Raw genomic sequence first — 10606 nt, 5'->3', positions numbered from 1 at the left:
CAGAGCTCACCTGAGTCCTGCTGCAGAGCCCAGCCCTGCTCTGAGAGGGCCAGCAGAAGCCTTTAAGGGCAAGTGCCCCACACCAGCCCACACCTGCCCAGGGGGCAGCTCCTGAGGACTTGAGCATTGTTTAACTCCAGGTTCTGGGCTAAAAATGAAATTTGTTGCATCTAAGTAATGCGTGTAAATAAGTTGTGTAGGGACTGGAAAGCTTAGGGAAGTGCAGCATTTAAACTTCTGGGGGGAGAAAAAAATACTTTGGGCCCTGGAAAAGCTTGTCAGGCTCTGAGGGAACAAAACAATGAAAATAGCTCTGGATCCTGCTGTTAGAAACCTTTAAAATAAGCATCAGAGCCAGTTTTTGAAAGATCAACACAACACCAAGAAATTCCATTTAATAATTAAAAAAAGACAATACAAAATGCAAACATTTCTTTTTACAAAGTTCAAATAATTTTTTTTTCTTTTAATCAAGTGCAAATAACTTCATGAACTACATCTTGCTCATCACTTTAATCGTTTCTGCTGGAGATGGCAAGTCCTGGCCCGCTGCAAAAGGCAGATATAAATACTCCCAACGTGGAAAAAAAACCCCAAAAACCAAAGCCCCAACAACCCTCATTTCTCCTGACAGCTTCAAAACCTTGATCCCCGGGGTGGCTGATGTGGGTTTCAGCCTTTCAAACCCATGCTGAGGTGGGGGTGGGTGAGGAGTGGGGCTGGGCTGCTGTGGGGTGGGTGGCAGCAGGGGCCCTGTGGAATTTCTGTGGCATTTTTGAGCTATTTGGTGAAAGGAGAAGGGGGGAACAACGTTACCAGATGCTTTGGCCATTCCAGGAAGGTGCGCTGCCTGCCTCATCCTTCCACAGCTGCTTCAGGAAGCAGAGGTGGCTGGTGCAGTGACAAGGGTGACAGCCAGGGCACACCAAGGGCCTGATGCCCTACAAAGGCAGCTGAGGCTGGGCAGTAACCTGACATTAGATCAGCCACAGTTAATCAAAGTTAATGAACTAGTGGACATCAGGGGCTATGGGCATCCAGGGCACCACAGCAGGGTTGGTCATTCCTGGGCTGATTTTATTTTTGCTGCTGGCTTTTTTTTTTTTCCTTCTAAATACGAAGGATCCTTTCAAAGGTCACGGGCCTTGCGCCGCTGTCCCAGAGCCACAAAACCCCTCCAGATCCCTACAGCAGCTTTTGTGCATTAAAGCAGCTGCTTTCAGACAGTGACCAAGTGGCAAACAGCTCAGCCCACAGATGTGGAGCTTCCAAACAGGCTGGGAGCCAGCAGCAGGAGGGGAAAATCCACAGCTGGGATGAATCAGGACAGACTTTTCCAACTGACAAACCTCAGCCCCTATGCCAGTGCTCAGCCTGCCTGCAGCCCCTCACAGAGCCCGGGAGAGGCTCCTGGGGTGCTGGAGCACTGTGGATGAAGCAGGGAAAACAGGGATGAGCAGCTGCTTCCCCCAGATGCAGGAAAGATGGACCCAGCGGGACATGCAGAGCAATAAATAAATGGTTTGTTAAAGGCAGGGCTGGGCTCAGGTGTGGGCAAAGAAACATTGGGGGGCAAGTGGGGACAGTGATGGGAAGGGACCTGGCACTGGCAGAGTAAGTGGGTCATGTTTAGTCCTGGCAGCTCCAGTTCTTTGAGAGGATGAAGATGGGGATGAAGGTGTGGGGAGGATGACAGCTGAGAACTGGTGGTGGGACTGGAAAAGTAGGGAGGCTTGGGGAGGAGGGATGAGTGGTGGCAGCAGTTGCCTGTCCCTGGGAGTCCTGTCTGTCACATGAAGATGCTGGGGGGGACAAACCCACCAGTGATGTCCACCTGGCCACTGTCCCCAGCTGAGCCTGTCTGGGGGAAGCAGATGCAGTGAAATGGGGTGGCAGGATGGGTCTTCCCCAGGATCTGCGCCCCACTCCCTGGGGAAGGGCTCCCACAACAGAGGCATGGGGCCAGAAATGCCTGGTGGGAATCAAAAGCACAAAATCTCCCCAGGTCCGTGAAGGTATCACTGTACCTGGGGGAGAGATTTTGGGGCTCAGTGGAGGGCTAGCCCTCCTCCCAGCAGCTGTTGGCTCATCCCTGAGCCCCTGCAGGGAAGCAAATAGTTTGCAATAAGCAGGTGACAGGGCCGAGTTTTGATCCCCCTTGCAACAGGGCCTGAACAACGCCTGAACTGCAGTGGATCAGTCTGAAAGGATCAACTCCATCCCCCATGGATGGACCAAGACCCCTCCAACTCTCGGCAAAAACTCACCCCATTGCTCCAAGTAGGGGAGGCACCATCTCCCCCCAGACAGGAGCTTTTATCGGGAACAGAGGTGGCAGAAGAGGCCTGAAGATGCCATCACTGCTGGTCAGCACAGCCCAGGGCCCAGCTTGCTCTGTGTGGATGGTTTTTGTTTTCTTGCAAACACACATTCTCATTTCTCAGGCAGTTATAAATATTGTCATTTCTAGTAAGAAAAAAAAAGAAACAAACAACTTCCCTCTAAATAATATAAGGAAGACTCAAATGATTGCACTTAATACATATGAAAAAGGTAGAAAGGAGGATATCCTAGTGCACAAACATTAACTCCTGCTCTTCTCAAAGCTTGCTTTTCCGAGTTACTCTTTGGCAGAGCTTGTAACAAAGTCTGGTTTCTTGGCACAAGTAGGGGGTGGGGGGGGGGGGAAGAAAAAAAAATCGAACCCGGTTGAAAGTCCTTCTCCTTTGCTCCCTGTTTTCTCCCGCGCAGCCAGACATTGTTCTCCGGGAACGTGGCTTGGCTGCGCTTCCCTCCCAGCACCAGCACTGCTCTCCAGCGGGACAGAGCCACCACGGTGCCGCGCTGGTGGGCTTTGCCATCACTCCTTTGCATTTCCTTTTTAATCAAGTCGGCTTTGTCAGTTCTCTTCCCCTCGACCTCTGCAAAGCGGCGCCGGTAGCCGGGGCCCGGCGCTGCGGTGGACACGGTGTCAGCTCCTACCCTCCTCTGCGGGGCCGGAGCCAGCCCGGGGGCTGCAAGACCAGGAGCCACCCCACTGTCCTGGGCTGCTGGTGGCACCAGGGAACGGGGACAGACCTGGCGTAAAGGAAACCAAAGGGAGGACACGGGACAGCGAAAGGACCACTACTTCAGTTTCCTAAAACCTTCCAAAAGAAGCTGCTTCTGAAGAGGGGAGCGGCTTCACCGCCGCTGGGTGAGAGCGGAGCGTGTCCCCGGCTGGGAGCGCAGCTCTGCAGGGAGCGGCGGAGAAAAAGTGGGGGGAAGTCTGCGGGATGAGCGGTGGCGATCCTGCCGGAGCCAGGCGGAGGAAGGAAAAATCAGAAAGGAGAAGGAAGGGAGAAGAGTGTTTCCTTGGCTGCGGGGTGGCCCGGGGTGGCGGGGCACAGGGGGCTATTTGTAAGGCCGGAGGAAGCTGGAGACTTTGGAGCGCAGGAGTTTGATGAAGGAGCGAGGCAGCATTTCCTTGTGCTTCTCTGTGTACTTGAAGTAGTTCTGGGGGTGTGCCAGCACGTCGAAGAAAGCTTTGATGAGCTTCTTGTCCTGCAGGGAAGCCGAGGCAGAGGGATGCTCATCATCCCCCCGCCGTGCTCCCCTGAACTGAAGTCCCAAGAGCAAGGAGAGCAGGAGGCATCCCTAAAGGGAAGGATTCTCCTGCATCCCCCACAGCCCTGGGTAACACAAACCTGGGGGCACACGCTCACCTTGAGGATCTCCTGGTGGTTCTCGGAGGCGTAGAGTCTTCCATCCCGCACGATGTCCTCCACCAGCTGCTCATAGTCCTCTGCCAAAAAACACAGGGCATGAGCTGCCACTTGTCCCCAAACCTCTGTTCTCTATCCTTCAGTCCACTCCCCTCAAACACACAGGAGGTGTGAACTGGAGGTCCCAAACTGTGGTGGGGAGAATCATTAGCTTGTTGGGTGGCATCTTCCCGTGCCCTGTGCTCACCGTCGTAGGTGACATAGGGGATCTGGAAGCCCCGAGCACTGTTGGCTTCACTGGTTTTGAAGTTGATCCAGAGCTTGCGGGAGCGGGCGGTGAAGGCAATGGGTCTCTCGTAGGTCTGGCAGGTCTCGTAGGTGGTGATAGAGGATGGGGAGGCTGCAGGGAACAGCAAGGGGACACATGATGCTGGTTGCCCATCAGCAGAGCTGCAGTAGCCTTACTGCGTCAAGGGTGGCATCAGGGATGGGAACTGTCCGTGCTGAGCAAGGCTGAGCCCCCCTAACCCTCATGTTACATATCAGGGACTTCTGTGCTCTGGAAAGCACCAGATGGGGCTTTTAACCCCCAAAATAAAGGCTGAGGCCCAGGTGTGCATCCCCAAAATCCAACATGACGCCCAGATGGCAGGGTGATGCTCATCACCTCACTCACCCTATTCCCAAAATTCCCTTCCTGCTGCCCAGGGATGTGCCTTTCTCCCTCTGCACAAGGCAGCTCTGCCAAGCCCCAACCTTCTTCTCCCCAGCTCATCCCCTGAGCACCGCTGCCCGCTCGGTTACCTACAGTTTTTCCGCATGACCAACACGTCGCCACACTCGTCCTCGGAGGGGAGGAAGATCTCTGGCACCACGATGAGGATCTTGCGCTTGGGCGGGGGGTTGATGTTCCAGGTGCACTCGATGTTGGCGGGGTAATTCCCCGGGTAGTTGGGGGACTCAATGTAGCCTGTGTACTCACCCAGCTCCCCTCCACACTGCCGGTCTGCAAGGCAGGGAGACCGGTTCAACTGGGAACCAGTGGCATGGGGGCACTGGGGTGGTGTTCCACTGGGGGTGGTTTACTGGGAGAGAGGGGCACTGTCCCATTAGGCAACCCCCATGCCTGCCTGCACACACACAGTGCTGAAATAACCCCAAACTCTATAGATTTTTAATACTTTTGAAGGAGGACCCTACACCTGTCCCCCCCTTCTGTTGCACCCCAGCTCGCCTACTTTTGCACTGGGACACAGAGGTGGAGCCATCGAAGTCGGTGGTGGTGTTGCCAGGGCAGGAGATGCAGTAATTCTGCCGGAAATCGGGCTGGTAGGTGCCCACGGTGCAGCGGATGCAGCGGTGGACGCTCGTGTTGTAGTAGTGCCCAGGGGAGCACTGCACTGGGGGGTCAGGGAGCACAGGGGGCTGTGTCAGCTGCTGGCACAGCCCTGCTGGCTGGCCCCTTCCTGGGGACCAGCTCTGACCTACCTTTGGTGTCGCAGTCCTGGAAGGAGAGGGCTCCCTCATGACGGGTGGTCAGCCCCCCGCCGCAGGGGAAGCAGAGCGCCCGTCCCACCTCGGGCTGGTAGGACCCACGGGGACACGGCTGGCAGGGCTTGAAGCCATCGGCAGAGTGCTGGCCAGGGGGACACTGACCTGCAGGCACAGGCATTGTTCAGTCCTGGCACCCCGTATGCCTGGGGCTCTCCTGCCCCATACCCAAATCCTCTTCCCTCTCAGCCTTGGCAACACCAGTATACCCAGAGCAAGTGCTGCCCTTCCTGGGGTCCCCTCTAAATAATAAACTCCCAAAACAGCAAATTCTGTGGGTCTTGGGGATGCTCAAGGCTTTCCTGTCTGCTGGCTGATGGTTGAGGTTGCAGCCCTGGCCATGCCTCGAGTGTGCCTCAAGCCTGTGTCCTCCTTACCGGTGCAGCCAGTGATGTTGGTGGCTCCTGTGGGTCCGAAGGTGTCACCACGGGGACACAGGTCACAGGAGAGCTGTCCCTCCTTCTCCTGGTAGGTGCCGGGGGGGCAGGGCACGCACTGCTCCGTCTGCCCATGGTAATAGGTTCCCTGCGAGCAGCTGACTGAGAGCCGGGGGGGACGTCGGTGATGCTGTGGGGGCTGTCACCGCCGGGTCCCCTCGTCACCCCACCACGCTCCTTACCACACTTGCTGGCCAGGCGCTGCTGGCCCGGCCCACAGCTCTCCTGCCGCTCCGAGGCCACGCTCAGCTTCCGGGCCACCTCGTACTCCATCCCTGAGAAGCGCAGCAGGAACCGCTCCTGATTGATGGATTTCTTCAAGGCTTTGATGGCTGACTTGAGCTTTTTCTCCACTCTCTGTCGCAGGCAGTGCAGGTTGCAGCTGGCTGGGCGGTGCAGAAGGGAATGGGGGAAAGGGGGAAACAGGGATGCATTAAGAAGGGGAAGCCCAGAAGCATTAAAACCCCAAATGCTCAGTTGAAAGTGCTACTCAGCACATGCCAATCTGATGCAAGATGAGGACTGGTTAATCTTCCCTTGCTGCATGGGGATGGTATCGTGTTCCTGGTCCCACCACCTGTGCCTGCACCCAAGAGGGGTCAGGCCAGTGCTGTGCCCACCTGTGATCTCCTCAGGCTTGATCTCCGCCTCAAACTCCAGTGTGATGCGTGTCACCTCTTTGCTGGGGGAGTTGCGAGCCCGGCGCCCCTTCCCCTTCTTGGATGAGTCACACTTGAGGTTGACAAAGGTGACCTGGCAGTCAGAGCACAGTGCCGAGCCACCTGTGTGCGGAGGACAGGTCAGCAGCCATCCCTGCTGGGGGACAGGCACCCCCACCTCCCCCCAGCATCACACCTCACCTTGTGCCTTCCCGGCCTCCTCCTGCTTGCCCTTGGTCCGCGGGTGCAGGTGGCACTTGGCATCCTTGATCTTGAAGGAGGCTTTCTGCTTGACCGGTGCAGCCACAGTCTCTGAAAGAGCAGGCGGGTGCTCAGCAACCTGGCATGGCCCAGCCAGGCTGGTGGCAGCTGTGGGCACCCCAGGAGCCCCCTTACCAAGGCACTGCTGGCTGCTGTTGGTGGCTCTGTGCTGGCCGCCCTGCCGCAGGATGGGGGTCCCACAGCTCACTGTGTAGCTGCTGTCGGACTCTGTGAGTGAGCAAGGGGGGTTGGCTCTGCCAGGGTGATGCAGGCAGACATGGCTGTGCCATGCCCAGCACCCTGCCATAGAGATCCTGCACCAGGGACCTGGCCCATGGATCTACATCCAATAATGAGCCGTCCGTCTGTCCATCCGTCCCTCCCTCCCTCCGCCAGTGCACACTGGCTGTGTAGCCACTCCTCTCCACTCAGTTTGGGCCATGCAGGGAAATGGGGATCCCCTTGGTGGTGGCACCAGCACCAGTACCTGGCAGGAATAGAGCCTTGGAGGTGCAGGAAAGGGCACAGCTGTCCTTCTTGCCCATCTTATTGCAGGTGAGGGTGGTCCGTGGTGGCACCGAACCTGGCAGGCACTTCACCAGCTCCAAGGGACAAGCACCAGCTGCTGATGACAATCAGAGATGCCCATGGCTGGCACAGCTCAGAGACCCAGAGGGATCCCTGTGCCCTCCAGCTCATGGGGGGATTCACCAGCGGGGGAGAGGGTGCCAGAGCATAGCATAGGGACACCAGCCTGGCAGCCAAAAGCCCCCAGCTCCTCCAGCAGCTCTGCTGACCTACCCACACAGTCCTTCTTGTTCCAATGCAGCTTGCAGCCAGCAGGACAGGTACACTGGTAGCTGCCAGGAGTGTTGATGCAGCCGAATTTGCAGCCGCCCCGGTTGATGCTGCACTCATCGATGTCTGTGGGGACAAAGGAAGTGGGTGAGGGGCAGTGGGACCTCTTGGCTCTGACACTGAATCACTGCATTGTCTCAGGGCTGGGATTCTGGACAGATAAATCCAAGCCCAGCTGGGACAGGGGATCTGCACCACAGGGCATTTCCTGCAGTCCCACTTCCCTGCAGCTGTGCCAGCTCCATGGGGATAAGGGACAGCCCGACTCCCGGTGTCCCCAAGGGCAAGGGATGGGTGCAGAACATCCAGACTGAGCCCAGCCCCTCATGGGCTGGAGGGCGCAGCAGATGGAGCCGACACGGAAGCGCTTAGAAACTGAACTCAGCAGCCCTGATCTCTCTCTTCAGCAGAGACCCCCCCAGCCTGAAATGATCCTTCAGGTCAGGGATGGAGCTGCGCCCGTCACAGCCCTCCCTGCCCAGCTCCCCCTCACTCGGGGCATTGGTGGGAGCCATCAGTCCCTTTGCTACAGGGCCAAGCCAGTCCCGGGGGCTGCGCTGGCTCACGCTGACTGCGTAGCTCAGAAATATGAGGAGGGTCGCTGACCCTCGCCAGCCGGGCAGCACTGGAACAGCCGGGCTCTTCATCCCGGGCCGCCGGCACCGCTGCCGCAACACGCTCCGGCAGCCCCTGCAGAGCATGTTTCATTCACCTCCCTCCCCGCTTCCAGGGCGCAGCACGCCCCCGCCCTTGGGAGCTATCTGCCTTGTGAAATTTAAATCAAACCCTTTTGATGTTCCCCTTCCCACCCCGTCACAGCTCCGTGCCAAAAACGCCGGGGATTTCTCCCTCTCTCCCGCTGCAGACAAGTCGCAAATTGCTCCTGTCGCTCTGTTTGAAGTTGCAGACATCAGCGAGTCTGGCTGTGAGCCCCCTCCCTGCCCGGGGTGTGCGTGGAACCGACCTTCCCCGTGGGCTCTTGGGGTGGGCAGTGTCCCTGGGGTCGCACAGCAGCAGCACCGAGGGGACCCGACCCCGGCGGGGGACAGGCTGCAGCTGGCCCTACCTCCGCAGTGGGTGAGCCCGTAGAGCGTGTAGCCCTTGTGGCAGAGGCACTGGAAGCTGCCGGGGGTGTTGATGCAGAGGTGGTCGCAGGTCCGGTCAAAGGAGCACTCATCGATGTCTGGAGGAAAGGCAAGGGGCGGAGGTGAGAGCTGGCACGGCACAGGGGCCAGGGCACAGGGACTGTCCCCTTCCTGCTCCAGCAAGCGCTGGGACGCTGTGGGACCCTGCACTGGTATCCTCCAAGGGTCCCGACCCAGATTGCTCTGGGCATTCTATATCAGGATGCTCCGGGGATCCAACACCGGCTCCAGAACCCTGTGCTCCCTCTCTCCCTCCAAGCTCCTCCTCACCCACTGCACCAGCACCCCCTGCCACAAGCTCCTGCAGCCCCTCTGCACCTCAGACAGGGCCAGCGTCCTGTTCCTGCCATGGGAGGGCTGCAAGAGCCCCCGGCTGCCGCCCGTCCAGGGCAGGGAGGGATCGGGAGGATGCCACGATCAGAAGGATGCAAGGGAGGGATCAGGAATGCTGCGCGGGCAGGTCCTGCCCCGGGGACGGTGCCAGCAATGTCTGCTCAGCCCTGCGGGCACCTCACTAGGGCAGGAAGGCCCCGGTTGGGAGGTGAACCCAAGCTGGTGGGCTGGAGCATCATTTCATTGGCTTCATTAAGTTAATTGCTGCACTCACGTCAAACTCACAGAGCACAGAACCTGGACGGAGATGAAAGCAGTGGCAGCCCCGGAGCCTACCAGCCCCTCCTTCCCCCGCCGTGTGTTTTCAGGAGGCAACACTCATGCTCATTCACACCTGCTGTGCTGACCTTGGCCATGGGCTGCGGGGGCAGCACAGTGACCTGCTGGGTTTATGCGGGATGTGTAGAAAGTGTTGGGACTGAGAAAAAGGTGGAAGAAGCAGCACGGAGCAGCCAGCTATCTCTGGAGTGAGCAGGAGGCATCTCCCCATTCCCACCCTCCAAGAACTGGGAACCCTGGCCTAATTGCTGGCTTTAACTCTGCAAGAGCCCACAAGTCCCCAGCTCTGAGCCTGGAGGGCTAAGCCCCAGAGCAGAGCCTAAATCCAGCACTAATCCCCTGAAGGATGTATGCAGTCCATAGGAAAGGCCAGAGGAATGAGCAACAGGGACAGCACTTCTGCAGCAGCCATGGGAGTGCAGGGAGGGGTAGGGCAGGGGGCCTGGGCACTCACTGCCCCTTACCTTGGCAGTTCCTCTCATTTATGAGCAGCTTGTAGCCCTTCTTGCAGCTGCACTCGAAGCTGCCCACCGTGTTCCTGCAGATGTGGTCACAGCCGCCGTTGTTGAGCCGGCACTCATCAATGTCTGGTGGGGACAAGGGACACTCATCACACCCTGGCTGGATGCCAGGAGACCCCAGTGCTCCCCTCTGGATGCTGCCCCCGCCATGAGCTGGCAAATGGGGGAAACCCTTTGGCCTCTGATGCTCAGCAGGGGAATGTGGCTGCTGGTTTTCTCTGTGTGTATCTGAGGAGCCAAAGTGTGACACCAGGCCAGGCCAGACTCTGGGGCCCAGCTCTCCTGGAAGTGGCACAAAATGATTCCTTTCTGCAGGTCTCAGGGTCCCCCAGAGTAGAGTCAGAAGTCTCAAAAGAGCCTCTCAGCTGAGTGAGAGCACCAGACCAGAGTTTGCAGAGCCAAAGGTTTGGGCTGGAGGCAACTGTGGGGTACCAGGAGCAGCAGAAAGAGAGAGAAAACCAGAGGGGAACCCCCTCCTTCAAAAACAGCTGCTCGACAGAATAACTACTTCTCAGTTATAACTGAGAAGAATAGCTGCTTCTCAGAATAACTGCTTGCTATCTCCTTCCTGCCATTAAGAAAGTTTAAAAGGATGATGCACAGTACCTGCAAAGAACCCCAACAACTTGGAAAGAGGCTGGAATGTGGGGTCTTTGGTTGTTTTTCCTGTTTTTCCACTAATCACAAAATTTACTGTTAGGAAAAAACCTGTGAAATGGAAGGAGACCAGGAGGAGGCAGCGGCCTGCCCTGCCCCTCCATCCCCCAGTGCTGGGGCAGCAGCTCTGCCTTGCTGGGG

General features: G+C 57.7%; 1 protein-coding gene across 18 annotated transcripts in view; it reads right to left on the bottom strand.

Moving 5' to 3' along the window:
- Positions 1 to 358: 358 nt before the first annotated feature.
- The window catches only part of SCUBE3 (signal peptide, CUB domain and EGF like domain containing 3), a 32331-nt gene continuing 22083 nt past the window's right edge, over positions 359 to 10606 (bottom strand). For 5 of the 18 annotated variants that reach the window (XM_023941889.2, XM_086862098.1, XM_086862094.1 and 2 more), the window contains 15 exons: positions 9752 to 9874; positions 8537 to 8653; positions 7414 to 7536; positions 7100 to 7234; positions 6748 to 6840; positions 6553 to 6663; positions 6313 to 6474; positions 5875 to 6078; positions 5633 to 5794; positions 5193 to 5360; positions 4943 to 5104; positions 4513 to 4710; positions 3952 to 4104; positions 3705 to 3784; positions 359 to 3543 (listed from right to left, as the gene is read on the bottom strand). In XM_023941889.2, coding sequence (XP_023797657.2) covers positions 3394 to 3543; positions 3705 to 3784; positions 3952 to 4104; positions 4513 to 4710; positions 4943 to 5104; positions 5193 to 5360; positions 5633 to 5794; positions 5875 to 6078; positions 6313 to 6474; positions 6553 to 6663; positions 6748 to 6840; positions 7100 to 7234; positions 7414 to 7536; positions 8537 to 8653; positions 9752 to 9874 — 2141 coding nt within the window. In that variant the 3' untranslated portion in view covers positions 359 to 3393. Of the gene's footprint in view, positions 3544 to 3704; positions 3785 to 3951; positions 4105 to 4508; positions 4711 to 4942; positions 5105 to 5192; positions 5361 to 5632; positions 5795 to 5874; positions 6079 to 6312; positions 6475 to 6552; positions 6664 to 6747; positions 6841 to 7099; positions 7238 to 7413; positions 7537 to 8536; positions 8654 to 9751; positions 9875 to 10606 lie in introns of all 18 variants that reach the window. The other 13 variants (XM_023941888.2, XM_023941890.2, XM_023941893.2 and 10 more) reach the window with 6 other exon arrangements.

The sequence above is a fragment of the Cyanistes caeruleus genome, chromosome 24 (genome assembly GCF_971803275.1).
Source record: "Cyanistes caeruleus chromosome 24, bCyaCae1.hap1.1, whole genome shotgun sequence".
Lineage (NCBI taxonomy): Eukaryota > Metazoa > Chordata > Aves > Passeriformes > Paridae > Cyanistes > Cyanistes caeruleus.
Note: the sequence above shows the minus strand (reverse complement) of the source record. Positions and strands in the feature narration are given on the sequence as shown.